Source organism: Geospiza fortis, unplaced genomic scaffold (genome assembly GCF_000277835.1).
Source record: "Geospiza fortis unplaced genomic scaffold, GeoFor_1.0 scaffold104, whole genome shotgun sequence".
NCBI lineage: Eukaryota > Metazoa > Chordata > Aves > Passeriformes > Thraupidae > Geospiza > Geospiza fortis.
Window position 1 is genome coordinate 5834855 of NW_005054325.1, and position 15513 is coordinate 5850367.

The 15513-nt window shown below is 45.1% G+C and overlaps 1 protein-coding gene across 1 annotated transcript in view; it reads left to right on the forward strand.

Annotated features, from left to right (window-relative positions):
• GMPR (guanosine monophosphate reductase) overlaps window positions 1-15211 on the forward strand; it is a 38403-nt gene extending 23192 nt beyond the window's left edge. Inside the window, exons 8-9 of the mRNA XM_005420980.3 lie at window positions 5407-5566; window positions 13634-15211. Of these exons, the coding sequence (XP_005421037.1) occupies window positions 5407-5566; window positions 13634-13814 (341 nt within the window). The 3' untranslated portion in view covers window positions 13815-15211. The remainder of the gene's footprint in view (window positions 1-5406; window positions 5567-13633) is intronic.
• Window positions 15212-15513: the final 302 nt, after the last annotated feature.

Consider the following 15513-nt stretch of genomic DNA (forward strand, 5'->3'; position numbering starts at 1 on the left):
AGGCACTAAATGCGTCCTGAGATGACAAGGCATTTAAAGGTACTCCCCCACCTTCCAAAATGCCACACTCTTTGGAGGTGTCAAGTAAGGAAATGCCTGGAATATTGTGGGAAAGGTCAGTCCCTCACTGGGATTTCAGGGTGGTATGAAAACAAGACATAGCACATTATGATGCAGAATGTCTGCTTTGCAAGAAGCTTTGCAAATATGGAAACTAGAGGCAGGCCTAAACTCAGGTTACAGACTTGCCAATAAAAACTCTAGGCCTGGAACTCAACTCCTGAAAAGGTTGAAACCAAAATCTGTCTTGTAAGTTTGCAGACAGCTCCAGTTTTGAGACAGGTCAGTTCACAAGGAAGACTTAATTAGAGAATTCTAAGGATACCTGTGGAGTGATTGTTACCAGCAAGGAATGTGCTTGGTCATAGGATTTCATATAACCCTTGTGTTACCCAGTGGTGATGTGATGCAGATACTTCCAGTTGGGTGATTCCAACATAGCTGAACAGCAGCATCCACCCTCTTAGACAAGATTGTGTTAAAAAAATTCCCAACGTCTCCTCAGCCCCCCCTCTGACATGGTGCCTGCAGTGAGGTCTTTATTCTGCCTTTCTCTGGCTTCACAGCTCACCAAGTTCTTACTGGTGGTGTGGTCCTTGGGAGCTTGTGAACTGAAACTGTGCCTTCACTGTATTCCCGGCTGTCTGCACAGAAACCTGGCCTGTGGAAAAGGTCTTTCTTCAGCAAGAGCATTTCCAGAAGCTAGAACAACAGGGAGCAACTTCACAGTGTTCAAATGTTTTTCTTTGTAGTGTTTATTACAAGTCTGAGAGATCCCTGTAGTCTCTTTGGACTAACTGAACCTGAACCTGCTTGAAATCTGTGAAGAGACAGTTTCTGGCTTTGCTGTTCATCAAGAGGTGCTGGGATTCCCAGTGGTGCATGTCTGAAGGCTGCCACAGGATTATCCCCTGGACAGAGGAGCATCAGAAAGCTGACATTTTCCAGGCAGTACTTGTACTCTTGATAGTAACCCAGACAGATCAATATGACTGTGTCACAGATACAGAGCTGGAAATGATGGACATGACCCTGAGGCAATAAACTTTCTGTATCTGGTTATGTACACTTGACATAGGCACACTGTGAACATCTGACAAGCTGGACCCAGATGTGCCTTTGTCAAAGATATGTGGCAAAATAAGCTTTGAGATAACATTATTACTATCAGTGTTTATTGAATGCTATTGAAGTGATTGGCTATCTGAACCTCATAGAGCGTAGCCACCGTGCCCAACATTTACAAGTCAAAGCCTTGATACTGAATTGCCTGGCACAAACCTCTGTGCTTGAGTTACATGAATATATTGGATAGCAAAGACCAGATGATAAAACACCCAGACCTACAATTTCATCTAGGGATGAAGGCCTGAACAAAGCATGGACAAGAGACAAGAAGAGAACTTTGGTTAAAGTAATTGTGCTGTCTCCTTCTGGTGGATCACTGTAAAATCTTCGTGGGATGGGATGATTCCCTATAAAGCAGTGACAAGAGCATCTACTTGAATTATGGGAAGTGTGAAGGAGTCACAAATGTGAAGACAAGCACTGGAAAATGGTTAAAAGTGTGACTGGAGGAGCCAAGTTCATGGAAACAGGAGTAGATTGGATTAAGTGAGAGAATTGTGAAGAACCAAGAAATAGATGTTGAGAAGCTTTAAGGTGTACCTGTGACTTGGTGTCGACTCAGAGGCAGATTGGGCATTTTGACAGAGGGAAAACAAGGTAGAAGCCTATTTAAAAATGCAAGAAACAGGGAAGCACTGAAGATGAGGAACAGAAATGCTGGGAGAAACATACTTTGGGAGAGACTGCTGGAGTTCTGGAGCTGCTGAATGGGAACCTGCTCTGCGTTTGGTAAACTGAATGAAAATTATGTAGGTTGATAGGAGAGAAAAGAGCTGTTTCGATGCAGGAATGAGAGAAAGCGCTAAAGAAATTTATGCTGGGCTCTCAGATGGTTCATACAACTGAACCCTTGGAAAGGCTGATAAGATGAGCACATTTCTCAGAATGCTCCAGGGAGGCACTACTGTCTCCTTTTTTAATGATGAGAAGTCAGAGCACAGAAATACTAAGTTCAATTGCCTGAGGTCACATATATTTTTCTGACACAGTCAAGAAAGAATGTGCCTTTTGAATCCTATGCCAGCATCTTTAACACATTACTGCTGTTCCTTAACCCAGTGATGAGAAGAGATGCAGAAGCAGGGAAGGAAAAGGAAGGAAAAATCATATGGAAAAGTCAACTGGGGGCATACGCTAGTTCCAGATTATCCTAGATCACACTGGTTTTTTCTCCTATTTTCAACAGCTGTGTGTGTACCTACTGCTGCAAAGGCTTCCTGGCTCAGCTGGAGCACAGGTGAATGTTAATTCCAGGGTAAGCTGTGGTCCACACAAACTGAGGCTGCATCTGCTGGAGGGGTGCCCAGGTCACAGATCCAGGCCGACTCCAGCTGAATTTGTGCAGAGCCAATCTGGTTATCAGTGACTTGTATAATCAGGCATACAAAAGACATCTGAGGGACTCTATCCAGATCCAGCAGAACTGTGTGAGTGCTGCAAGCTTAGTCTGGCGTCAGCACTGCTATTCTGTAATGGCTTGAAAGAGACGGCACTGTGAAACGTGAATGAGCAAAATCAGCCCAGATACAGCATGGGCCTCAAGGGGAAAGTCAGTGCACGAAAGTGGCATTATGTAAAACCAGGATGAGTCTGGCCAGCTCTGACTGAGCTACTGGGATACTTGTGTGCAACATACCCCATCACATCCTGTGTTATCTAGGCAACAGCCAGGTGTTTCCAGTCCTCTACAACCTAAAATAATGGCATGCTGTCAATCTGTACTTGAAAACAAAAGACTGCAGATGGATGTTGCAAACATCACCAGTGCTTCTGGTGGTTATACAAGAAAAATATGCGTAAGTTAAAAGACCATGCTAAAAGCTACAACCTCCTGGTCGGATATTAACTGATGGAAACATAATGGAACAGACTTGAAACTTTCAGATATGTTTGCAACACTGAAGCACAGTGGAAGGTTCTGGAGAACATTGGAGAAGTGTATTTAATATGGGCTTGTCATTTCTGGAGCAGCAGGGCTGCAGGCATGTGTCATTTCAATGTTTAGACGTGCTGCATCTGCTGTAACATAGCTCCTCTCTTCTGGAATAGCTTGATGAATTATGTTGTAGTTTGCAAAAGTTACTCAAGTTGGATGAGTTTCAATCCTGTAATTCAAACATATTTGCTTCCCTCCCAAAAATATGCAGCCAAAAGGAAAATAATAAATAGATACGGAAGTGCACAGGATCCAAAATTCTGTGGCTTTGAAGTGTAGTTTTCATGTACCTTTTGCATTATTAATTTGAAGGCTGTAAGACCCACAACCAAAAATGGCACTAGAATTGGGGATCAGGAGATACTATTGACACGGCAGAATCCAGAATGTCTTTTGGCAGGCTTTTGACTTGTTAAAATGCACTCTTTGCAGCCTTGACCTCAAATCTGTCCCTCCTTCCTCATGTTTTCTTCCACCCATGAAGAAGACATTAGCTAGGTTTCCCAGGGTACTTGTTTTTTGCAAAGATGGAGCAAGGTTGTGCTAGGTAGCAACAGGAATTTGCCACCAGTAATTAAAATATGGGTATTCCCTTTGTTTTTGGCAGGTTTTGGCAGACATGAGTCGAACCAAGATTTTAAAACTCAGCCATCTGAAACAAGAAAGCTCAGGAGAAATCTGCCAGGCAGCTGACATGATAGGATACCTGAATGGGTGCCTGGCTATAAATATTGCTTGTGATGTGCTTTGCATAAGCTTCATTTTTAGTATCCCTTTACCATGGACACAGTGTTCCTTTCAAGCAGGCACCAGGCAAAGGGAGGCGAGGTCAGCAGAGCAGCTGGGTGCTCTTGCCCCAGGCACTGCTGCCAGCTCTGCTCTTTGGCAAAGGGCTGGAGGGAGGAACTGGCACACTTCACTCTTGTCATGTGTTCTAAGATCAAAATATTCTTAACTTCAGGTTTGGTAGAAGCTGAGCAGATGTGATAGGGATTTCACTTGCTTTTCAGATCTCAAGGTCTGGTGCTATTGTTGGGATAGTGACAGAGATCAGAGCAAATCCTAATGCCAGACTTACCTAGTCTGGGATCTCCCCAGAGTCCAGATTTGTTCTTAGGAGGATGGGTGTAGTTCAAGCTCTTCTGCTTTCTGTGAAGTGTGTTTATAGCTCAGTTCTTCTGCCAGTTCTGGGTAGAAGCTGAGCAGAGGAGAGGCCTGTTCTGGCACATACACATTGAAGAAGCAGAGACTATGAACAGGAAAATGCTTTGTTTCAGGGTTGGGTCACCACAGGCTCATAAAAGACTAAAAGCCAAACTTTTCCAAGGAAGACTAGATATGCCAAAATATCACAGGAGGAGCTGCTGGTGGAATAGTTCCAGCCCAGCTGGAAATACTGGAGATCACAGTAGAAAATGAAGAATGATTCCAAAATCCTTCTTCCTGATCTTACTCCCAGCGGATCCGATTTCATGATTTACAAAGCCAGAGGAGATAGACAGATTGAACAGTCATGATTGAGTATTCAGTGTTGCTATTCAGTATCTGGAACATATTTAGGAGTAGTAGCTATGGGTTAGACTTCTTTGTGGTGTGTGCTGAGAACCATAGAACCCAGGAGTGATGGTCCTTGCACCAGAATTTTTAAACAGGAACCAAATTCAGACGCATCCAGATCGCTTTGACTAGGAATCATCCAGAGCCACACTGAACACAGATGGGTGATGGACTTGAAAAATCATTATTTCAGTTAAAAATCTGAATCAATCATTTTATGTCATTGCTAGGAGGATTACATTACATCCATGAGTCTGCTTTCCTTCATTCCCACTCTCCACTTTTGGCCTAGAAAGCTCTTGAAGTAGGAACCATCCACTTCTGTGTACAGCATTGAGCTGTACAGAGTTAACAGGTCCCAGCCTTGTGTTTAGGACTGCTGATTGCTGCAGTCACAGTTAATAAGGAATTGTGCTCAGATACTATTATGAAGTAAAGAGTTGAAACTGAATTTGAAAATAAAAGGCTGTGGGATAGAGTAGAATAATCTATATCTTTGTCATTGTAACAGAAAAGGTTTTTTCCATTTAAAGTACCAGAGAAATACAATTCAGCCTGTGTCAGTTCTAAAGTAAAGCTTTTCATCCAAGTTTGCTGTGACTATTACAGGAGGGGCCTCTGTACTAAGCTATTAAATGCTGACTATTGTTTCCAGAGATCACTGTGTTCTTGCTTTGGCTTTCACCTTCTCCTTTCCCTGTTTCCATGTCCTTTGCTGATCACAGGAGCTGGTGCTGACTTCGTCATGATTGGAGGAATGTTTGCAGGCCATGACCAGAGTGCTGGAGAAATTATAGAGAGGAATGGCAAGAAGGTGAAACTATTCTATGGAATGAGCTCTGATACAGCCATGAAGAAACATGCAGGAGGGGTTGCTGAATACAGGTATGAATTCCACACAGGAGCAATTGCAGCGAGCCCTCCATCCCGGAACTTTTGGAGTAGAATTGGGCAGAAGGAAACAGCCCTATGCTGCTACTCCTGTTGAAGCAGCTGTTGCCTACATTTACAACAGCAGATCTGAGGGAGGGATGACATCCAGAGGGAGACAGGAAGAAAGAGCTGGGGTTGGCTAGCTGAGAGCAGTGATGTTCACTTTTTTGCAGCTGATATGGTGTGCTGTCGCTGCTGCATCAGTTGTGTGGTCTGGGAAGTCATTAGGCACTCTTCTGACTTACTGCTCCTTCCGGATGTGTATGAACTAAATGCTGGAACGTGACATACCAGGCTGCAGTTTCTCTCCCCCTGCTTGTCCACATTGGGTGTCTTCTTGGTGTAGGGATTCCCAGCTAGCCCACATGCTCCCTTCTGCTCTAAGAAAGTGGGTGCTGGTGAGCTGGTGAAGCTCAGCTGGGGTTTCCCCAGTACAGAGATGAGGGCCCAGGATTTCCAAAGCATTCAGTCACCAGCAGCAGCTCTGGGACTCCCTTCTGCATTTGTTGGGCAGTCTTCATAGGCAGCAGAAGCCTGCTGTACAGCTTTCCCAGCCCTCTTTTGGTAACAGAGCACCAGAGTAGCCTCAAGTAATGCAGAATGCAAGAGCTTCATTTTTGAGCTAAGTCCTCAGGGGAGAGGAAAGGAAGACAGATTTTGCAAAGAAATCTGTTGTCCGTTGCTGTTTTACTCTGGAAAGTGCTGACAATATTGACTTCCTGGAAAAGCAGATGACATCAGAAAACCTCTGTGTCTTTTCTCTTATGAGTGGCAGTCTTAGTCACTACCCTTGGACAACATGGTTCTTACATACTTCATTAGAGAATGACTCCTGTCTTACAGTAAACACTGGAGTATGGAGGGGTCCCTTTTGATTCTTCTCTGCTAGCATAGATTCAGGCTCTGGTCCCATCTGGTAAACTGCTGTTTGCAGGACTCTCAGTACACCTGCAGTTCCAGCCAGACACTGGGGATTGATGGGTTTTGTTGGCCTCATCTGCTACAACCACTCCAGCATACAGGTTTTTCCCAACGTGTCTGGCTGCTACCATGGGTAAGAGTTGCAGCTCTGTGAAGGTGACAGCACAGAATGTAAAGAAGAATGGGATCCACAAAATGAAATGGAATTCATGCTTTGACACAGAGATAAACTGATAGATAGCAATCCCAGATGTCATGCCAGAGAGAAGGGTCTTTGATCCCACCTCTTGTTCTCCACCCCAGCCTTGACTCCTGTGGTGGTTTTTCTCTGCACCATAAATTGTGTATTTGTTCACATAACACTTAGTGGAGTGCAAAGTGGTAAAACTTAGCCTCTGTCAGAGCATTTACAACCATCTCCTTTGGCCTAGTTCGTGGCATTACAGAATCATTTGGGTTGGAAGGGACCTTTAAGGTTCATCAGTCCAACATCCCCACAATGAGCAGGGGCATCTTCAACTAGATGAGTTTGCTCAGAGCTCCTTCAGCTTGGCCTAGAGTGTTTCCAGGCATGGGGCATCCACCAGGTCTCTGGACAACACATTCAGTGTTTTTGCTTTCAAACACAGCTGTTTTTTTGCAGAAGAAAGAGCTGAACAAAATGCCATCTGCATCTGAGACAAGCTGAAATGATGCTCCAGACAGATGTTGCACATGTCTGAGCTTTGATTCCCTTTGGGTTCATATGCTACTGCCCAGAAGCAGCACAGAGTCTGGGGGCTCTTTTTTCTTTTTTTGTCCCCTAGCAAGTCTGCTTGTCATCAAAGCCTCTGAACAAATGGTCTGAGTGGACAGCACTAATAAGCGTCTCAATATAAAAGTGGCAGCTGCCAATTGCACGGTGGTGCTGGCAGCCTTTACCTGAATGATCATTTCCTGTCCTTTGCTACCCTGAGCTCGAGTCAGCTGGAGTGTGGGAAAGGCCTGATGCTGCTCAGGCCTGTGGTTAATGGCATCTCCCTGAGAGCCATCTCACTGAGCAGCCCAAGCGTGCTGCCTGAATCTCAGTGCAGCACAGTCATTAGGGACAGAGCTGGTGAAAGATGTAGGAAGAGTTTGAGAAAGCTGGCTGTACCAGGAGGACAAAGGACTAAGGCAGCTCCTAAATTCTATTCTACCTAATTAGGTGTGTGTGATCTGGCAACAAAATTTATTGCCAGCAGGAGAGCTAATTGACACTGGTCCTTCTTAAAAATGAGATATAGTGCAAGTATCCCATCTTGTAGGAGCAAAGGTTATACAGGAAGGTGTTCTATTTGGCTCAGTCTAGGCAGTCCTTTTGAAGTCATTATGGGCAATGCTATACAAATTTGGCTTGATCCATAGCTGTATTTTGATTTGTATCCTTGATATGAGAATTCTTTGGGGTCCAAGTTCTGAAACTTTCTCAGCAGCAAGGGAGCAGGAGCACAATCTAAAATTTTTAGTCTCTGTTGAAATACTGCATTTCTGTGCCGCTAATAGGTAGCATAGGAGGAGGCTCCCAGTGTACTGCTAGATGCAACAGCTCCAAACACTAAATCTGTGAGCCTTGGCTCTTAACTAGGGAAGTGCTGATACTCATCTTCACTCTACAGACATGACACTGACCTGGCTACCTCTACCAGCTTTGGGCTCAGTCTTCCTTGGCCTGTCCCAGCATGAGTGTCGCTGTGGTTTAAAAATAGCAGCTGCTAAATCCAGCATTGTAAATGTGCTGGGCATTGAAGGGGGATTTGAAACAGCACAAGGTTTTCTTTGAATTGCTCTTATAGTAAAAGTTACAGGAAGTTTAATCACTTCCTAGTTTAACTGATGGAAAGCTTGAACCAAAAGCGTTCTTAGTCAGCATTTTAATGCTGGATACCCCAAACTTGACCCAAACAGGTCAAGTCAGTGTGGCTCCTTTATGTGCATTTTAAAAGCCCAGCTGTAAGTCTGTATTGGTGACCCAAATAAGCAGTTTTGTCTTCAAAAGAGCCTGAACACTCCCAGTGTGTTATTGGAGCAGTGGGGAGCTCAGTGTGCTCAGTCCCCTGCAGAATCAGACTGCTTGTCTTTTAACTTTGTCTTCTCAAAATTACACGTGTTGGCTGGAGAACCTGAGCCTGCAGCAGTTACATTAAAACTGACAGATAAGGTGAGATGGCTGCGGCAGGGAATAAAGTCATGAGAGTAATTGTTTTTGTAATGAATATGTCAAGCTGATCCCATTTAATCTGTGTACTCACTTTCATTAATCTTATGTCATTTACGTATTGGCTTATTTTTACATTTTCACCTCCTTCCATGAGGAATATGGATCAGAGCTGGGGATTTCTGAAAGGCAATTTTTATGTTTCTTTTGTGGGAGAAGAGAAATAAGGCGAGCAGGGACTGAGGATGCATGCAGTATTGTTCAGTTTGAGCCAATTTGTTTTTGTTAACCCTTTTGAAATTTCACAGGTTTTGTGTGAATGCTGCAGTTCTATTGTGGCCACTCAGCAATTCACAGCTGCTACTAAGCTGGGTTTGGGCACTTTATATTAACTGCAGGGTGAAATTTTGGCCACAGAAACAGAATAGCACCAACTCCCAGCTGCTGCTTACCATCTTATGTATCCCAAATGATGGCCCGGAAGATTTGCCCCCAGTTCCTCCATTTCTTATGTGCCCCACTCAAAAGATTGCTTCATGCCAGGGCAGCCTGACCCCTTTATTCTGACCCACATTTTGCTGGGCTGACAGAGCACCATCTCATGTGTTTCATCCCATGCAGCCTGCCAGAATTCCCACCACCACACACATCCCTCCATGCAGCAACCCTCAGCTGGCCAGGAGGGGCACCACAGAGTGGGCCCTGAAGCAAAAAGTCTGAAACAAATAATTTTCTCTTTCTGTTCAGTGGCTGGCAAGAGTCAGAGTTACTGCTGAGAGCATTTGAGCACACCTTTCCCAGCTGCTGGGAACCTCAATTGCTCTGTCATCACCTTTCTTTCAGAGAAGGGGTTACTTTTGGGTCATAACTCCAGGAGAGACTGAGAGCAGCAAAACCCTCAGCAGTTCCTGCTGACTTGCTTATGCAGCTCTCTGCCAAGTGTGCCAGCTTTTGTGACAGCCCGTGTAATCCATTGTCATGGTTTATCCCAGCAGGCAGCTAAACACCACACAGGCACTCATTCACTCCACCCCCCAGTGGGATGGGAGACAGAATTGGGCAAAAACAGCAAAATTCATGGGTTGAGATAAAGACAGTGTAGTAGGACAGAAAGGGAAGGGATAATAACACCAGCAATAATAATATACAAAACAGGTTATACACAATTTTTCATCACTCGCCAACCAATGCCCAGCCAGTTCCTGGGCAGTGGTCCCAGCCAGCTTCCCCCCCTAGTTTATATACTGAGCCTGTTGCCATATGGTATGGAGTGTCCCTTTGGCCAGTTTGGGCCAGCTGTCCTGGCTGTGTCCTGTCCCAACTTCTTGTGCCTCCCAACCTACTTGCTGGTGGGGTGGTGTGAGGAAGGGCAAAGTCCTTGACTTGCAGTAACCACAGCTTGGCAATAACTAAAACACTGATGTGTTGTCAACACTGAGGGCTGTCCACAGGACACAGTTCCTTTACAGCTCTCCCTGTTCTAGCATGAGTCATACAGGAACTACACTCCGTTTGGGAGCGCGCACTTTTGGCATGGACCACCTCCTTTCAAGGGTGCCTCTAGCTACATGTCTCCTCAGGTGTGTCCAGGTGTATCTCCTCCCCCAGTGGCCGTTGCTGTTTCATAAATACACTTGAGGAGAGGTGTCATGTGCTCCTCTGACTTGCTGAAAGTTTGGTGGCTCACACCATTTTTGGAGCCAGGTGGAACATCTCTGGAATGATGCAGGTTGTGGTCTTATCCCACACAAGTCACATTGGCCCCCCATGTCATCTGAACACTACTGTGTTTGCCCAGCACAGCACCCATGTGGGTGCTGCTGGAAGTCAGCTGGGTGCTCATCACATTGGGCACTCATGAATGTACTAACAGGGTGTTTGGACATAAATAATTTGGGCATGCATGCATGAACTGATTGGATGCTTACGCAGAAATTACTGGCTATTCATGCATTAATTAATTGGCACTCGTGCATTAATTTATTCAGTGCTCATGCATGAACTAATCTGGCACTCACACAAGAACGCAGCAAGCCCAGCAATTTATGGCCAAACGTCACTCCTTAGGAAAGCACACATTGGGGAGCCCTTTGAAGGTTAATCCAGTATGAACTCTTTGGACATCATCACAGTCTTAACGTACATAAGTTAAAAACTCCATTTTTCCTCCCTGTGGACAGGCACCAGGGATTAATACTGTAGCAGTTCACTTACTAAATGTCTCTCCTCCATCTTGAGTACTGTGTTAAAGGGGTTAACATTTGGTTTTATAGCCCTATGGATACAGATCCCACCCCTGGGCCAGACTACAGCAATTAATAGTGCACCAGTGTGTGCATACACGTAGTGAAATTCCACCTACACTTCCCTGGGAACCAGATGACTCCTCAGCTGGCTCTGAGCAACATGTTATCTCTTAAACACCCCTTTCCTCTGGGGACAAGACTATTGGGGTCAATGTTAGCACAGCTTGAGTATATATTCATCAGAAACTTCATCCCCTTATCCCTGCGGACAAGGCTGTGGAGCTAATCTCACACCTCTCTTCTAGGGTGTTTTCCCCAGTATGATGTCTGCAGGTTACTCCTTGATCAACAGGACATCCCACCAATGACTCTGGAGGAGCAATAGCAAGTGTTTAGCTGCCAGAGCTTTGGGGCTATGTCATTAGGTGTTCACCACTTTTGTAGATCTTGGTTTCCAAAGCCTGAAGTGGCAACCTGTCGCTATAGGACACGAAAGAACACAAGCACACCACTGTTCTTAAGGTGAAGGAAAAAAGGGAAGTTTATTTTCTGACTCTAACATTTATAGTTTTCTAAAAGTGACAGCAGATTGGAGGGTGACAGTGACACCTCTCCAATGACACTGGTCAAACTAATAGTCCATCAACTCTCTCTTCCTCTATAAAAGAATGCAAAACAATAAGTTATTTACAAAAAGTGTGCGAGAAAGTTCACTACAAGAATGTCAACATCAGAAAGCTTACAAAATCTTAAAAACCAGAGTGACAGCAACCCACAGGCTTCAGCTTCCTGACACCATTGTAGCCACTGCAGGTACATCTCCCAGGGGCAGTGGCTGTAACCATCACCCATTTCTGTATTTTTTCACTGAAAAAAGGACCACTGTGTGTTCATGTTCATAGGAGCAATGTGCAGCTTATGATCCACAGGATGCTTAAGCACAAATTAACAGGGAATTTACATTTACTGATGGTGCATTCATGCATCAGGTAATTGACCTCTCATGCATGAGCTGAATGGGCGGCCATGCACGCATGCAGTAAACCCCGCACTACTTGCACAGAACAGCATGCAGAGCTCTTCAGGTGGCAGGACATGGTGGAATTTGCACTGGTTTCTGCAAATCCCAGACATGGCACTGTCTCTCATAACCTTGCAGGAAGCTCCCTGGAGCCTGAGCTCAACCTCACAGCTTTGACTGGAAGAGATGGGCATGGCCAAAAGCAGGAACAGTGGCATGAGTGTCGTTTCATGGGTCCAGCCTTTTCCTTCTGGCACTGGAGCTGAAAATAAAAGCCTGGGAACTCCCAGCAGCACAGGCCATACAACAGACCCCTAAGCCCTGTGCAGTCTGCAAGATGCCAGTGGCACATCTGTCTTCCACTGGCCACTCACTGCAGTGCTTATTTAAGAGTTTCAAGAAAGAGTCAATTACTCATCGGATGTAGGGAGATTAATCATGGCTCCTTACTCACATGGCATATCCACACTTTGCCTTTATTGTCTCCCTAGGGCTGTGACCTCACATTTAAACTAACAGGATGAAATATAGCCAGGCTCACACTGAAGTACCTCCACATAGCAGCTGTTGCTGTTGTTAATGATTCACAAATGGAGCCTACAAACAGGCATGCCCTTTCTTGTACTATCCCCTGAAAACTTTTTTAAGGAAGAAGCAAATAAAGCCACATTTAGAATAATGACAGACCGCTGCCATGATTTGTGCCTCCATTTTGTAGGGCTGAAGGAAAGCATCTCCTCTTCCCTCCCACATCTGTCTTAGACCCTCCCTTCCCAAAGCTTGCCTTCCCAGAAGAGCCAGTGTGCCAACAGAACAAGCTTACTCTAAAGTGTAGTGGGATCAGCTGCTGATCCCACTGATCAGCTCATAAAGGGTCTCTGCTACAGGAGGGATTGCTGAACATGGGGCTGGAGAAAGCTGGAGGAAGAGTGGAAGTAATTTGCCTGGATTCTTCCATCGTGTAACTCTTCAGATGTGCTTTTTGGGAACAGTGTAGTCTGTGCTGGCATGCACCAGCACTTGACAATATTCACAGCACTGATATTTTTCTGGCCTTTTTGCCTGGCACTGAATTGTGCTAGATCACCTTTTAGCTTCAAGGGACAGCTGTGCAGCAGGTTTCTGTAACAGGTTTCCCACTCTCTCTCTTAGTGAGCTCTGGAGAATCACACTGCTAGGAGACAGCCAGAGCACTTCCATCTGTGTCTGATCAGTAACATGGGACAGAGCCCAAGGGCCCTGAAGCCTCTGTAGAGCTGTGCTGGGTGGTGCCTGCTGAGAACCAGTTCCCACATTTCTCTGTTTGAGTCTGGCCATTCCTTTACACTTTAAAGCTTGCAGCTCTCACAGTCAAATTTACTTCTCAGTAAAGCTGGAAGTTCCACTTGCTTGTAGGCAGATGGTAGAGGGGAGGAAGGGCAGATTTTTAAATAAACGTATGGGATACTGGAGCATCTACAAGATCTGTCTGCTTCTACTTCTCAGTGTTGGTGGTGAGTGGAGCTGAGACATTTCAGTGCTTGAGAGCACCAAGCAGCAGCAAGCAGTAAAGCTGGGGGCATGTTTGCAGCCTGCAGAGTTAAGTGCCACAATTCTCAATTAGACACAATCATGGTTTGCATCCATATGAATGCAGCGACTGATCTCTTCTCCAGGGCTTCAGAGGGCAAGACTGTGGAGGTACCATACAAAGGGGATGTGGAACACACCATCCTGGACATCCTCGGGGGGCTGCGCTCCACCTGCACCTACGTGGGAGCCGCCAAACTCAAGGAACTGAGCAAGAGAACGACGTTTATCCGGGTCACCCAGCAGCACAACGAGGTCTTCTCCTAGCCTAGGCCTGGGGGGCTGGAGAGAGGGCTGGGGAAGAAGAGCAGGAAGGGCTGCTCTTTTCCTTTGCTTTCTCCTCCATGTTGTGTTAGTGGCAAACTTCCCTCTCTCTCTCTCAGAACGGCAGTGTCATAGCCATTGGCTATGGCTGGGATTTGGAAGGGGAAGGTCATGCTATTAACACAATGCCATTGATTCAAAATGCAATTGCCTCATCTTTTATCGTTGTGCCTATTTTATTTTTTATTCTTTTCTTCACCTGTTTTTTTTCCCCCTCTGATAAATAGCTGCTGAAACCTCAGATAACAAGGAATTGGCTTGTGCAGACATGGCTGTTAACGCCTGCACACATTCACACATTCCCTTTTCTAAGACTGACCTGTCAGCTACCACCACTTTCTGGCAGTGCACCTTTCAGAAATTGCAGGCTAGGAAAGAAAAAGATGCAAGGAATTGCATGGAGGAAAAAAACCTCAAATTCTCTTCATCTTTTTTTCTGGCTAAAGAACGGATGATATGGGCACAGCTGCCAGAGGTAGATGGTAGATGAGGCCTGGCTGTTGGTGACATGTGATGCTAAAAACACCAGATCTCTGTCACTTTCAGTTCACAGGGCTGATGTCGCTGTTCTTTGTTAAACCTCCCTATTCAATGGACTTGCCCCTTCAGAGAAGCAGGCACTGAATGTAGCAAAACCGTGCTGGCCCCCCTGCCCCCATCTGAGGAGATCATTCAGGTGACTTTCAGAGCTTGCCTGCTTTATCATAAGTGCAGTTATTGAATTACCTGGGTTCCTGCTTTTACCTGCTCTCTGGAAACAGGTTTTTAAGACATTGAAACTCAGCAACTGTAAGCCTGACAAGGGAGGACAATTCTTTGTAGCCCTCCCTGTTCCCTTGCCTGCTCACATCCATTTAGCAAAAATGTAGAAACGCTGTGCAGTGCATTGTCTGTGGCCAGGTGGAGGAGGCCAGAGGGATTAAATTGCCTTCTGGTTATGTGATACCACTCCTTTGCAGTCCTTGACATCATGTAAAGCAAGAGAGAGCTTTTGGCAGAGCAGCCTGGTTGATTGCAAGACACTGTCAGGCTGAGATGGAGTTAAAGCATTTGCTCTAAAGGCAGTAGTGAATGTTTGAGACTCTGGGTAACACCTCAATAAAGTGTAATGGCCTGATAATTAATTGATAAATCACAATGAAAATTTCTTTGGAAATACACATTGCATCCACATGAATACCACAGTAGCTCAGTATGATAAATGATGTAAAAGTGAGCACCAGTGAATTAATAATGCTTGGCCACTTACTTTAAACTGCTGCTGAGATCATAATGCAGCTGATGTTACTTCAGTACTTCAGAGTCTTACTTACCCCTCCTGTAGACATCTGTGGAAAGAGGCAGGCTTCCTTTGAAAAGCAAAAAAGTGATCTGTAGGAAAAGGAATAGCAAAGAGAAACTCTAGAATTAAATTCATACGCTGGACCACTCAAAAAGCCAATCACAAGGACTGGTACAGTTAACCATGCTGAGAAGCAAATCCAGGCCACAAGCTGATCCCTGGTGATTTTTCAGTGTGTTGTACACATTAGAAAAAGCAGAGGGTATCTTCTAAATTGCCTGGTATTTTAAATGTCTTCATTTAATATGTAGGATGTACTTCTTAATTGTGGGATGACCTCTTCCTCTGCTTTGGAAGAGA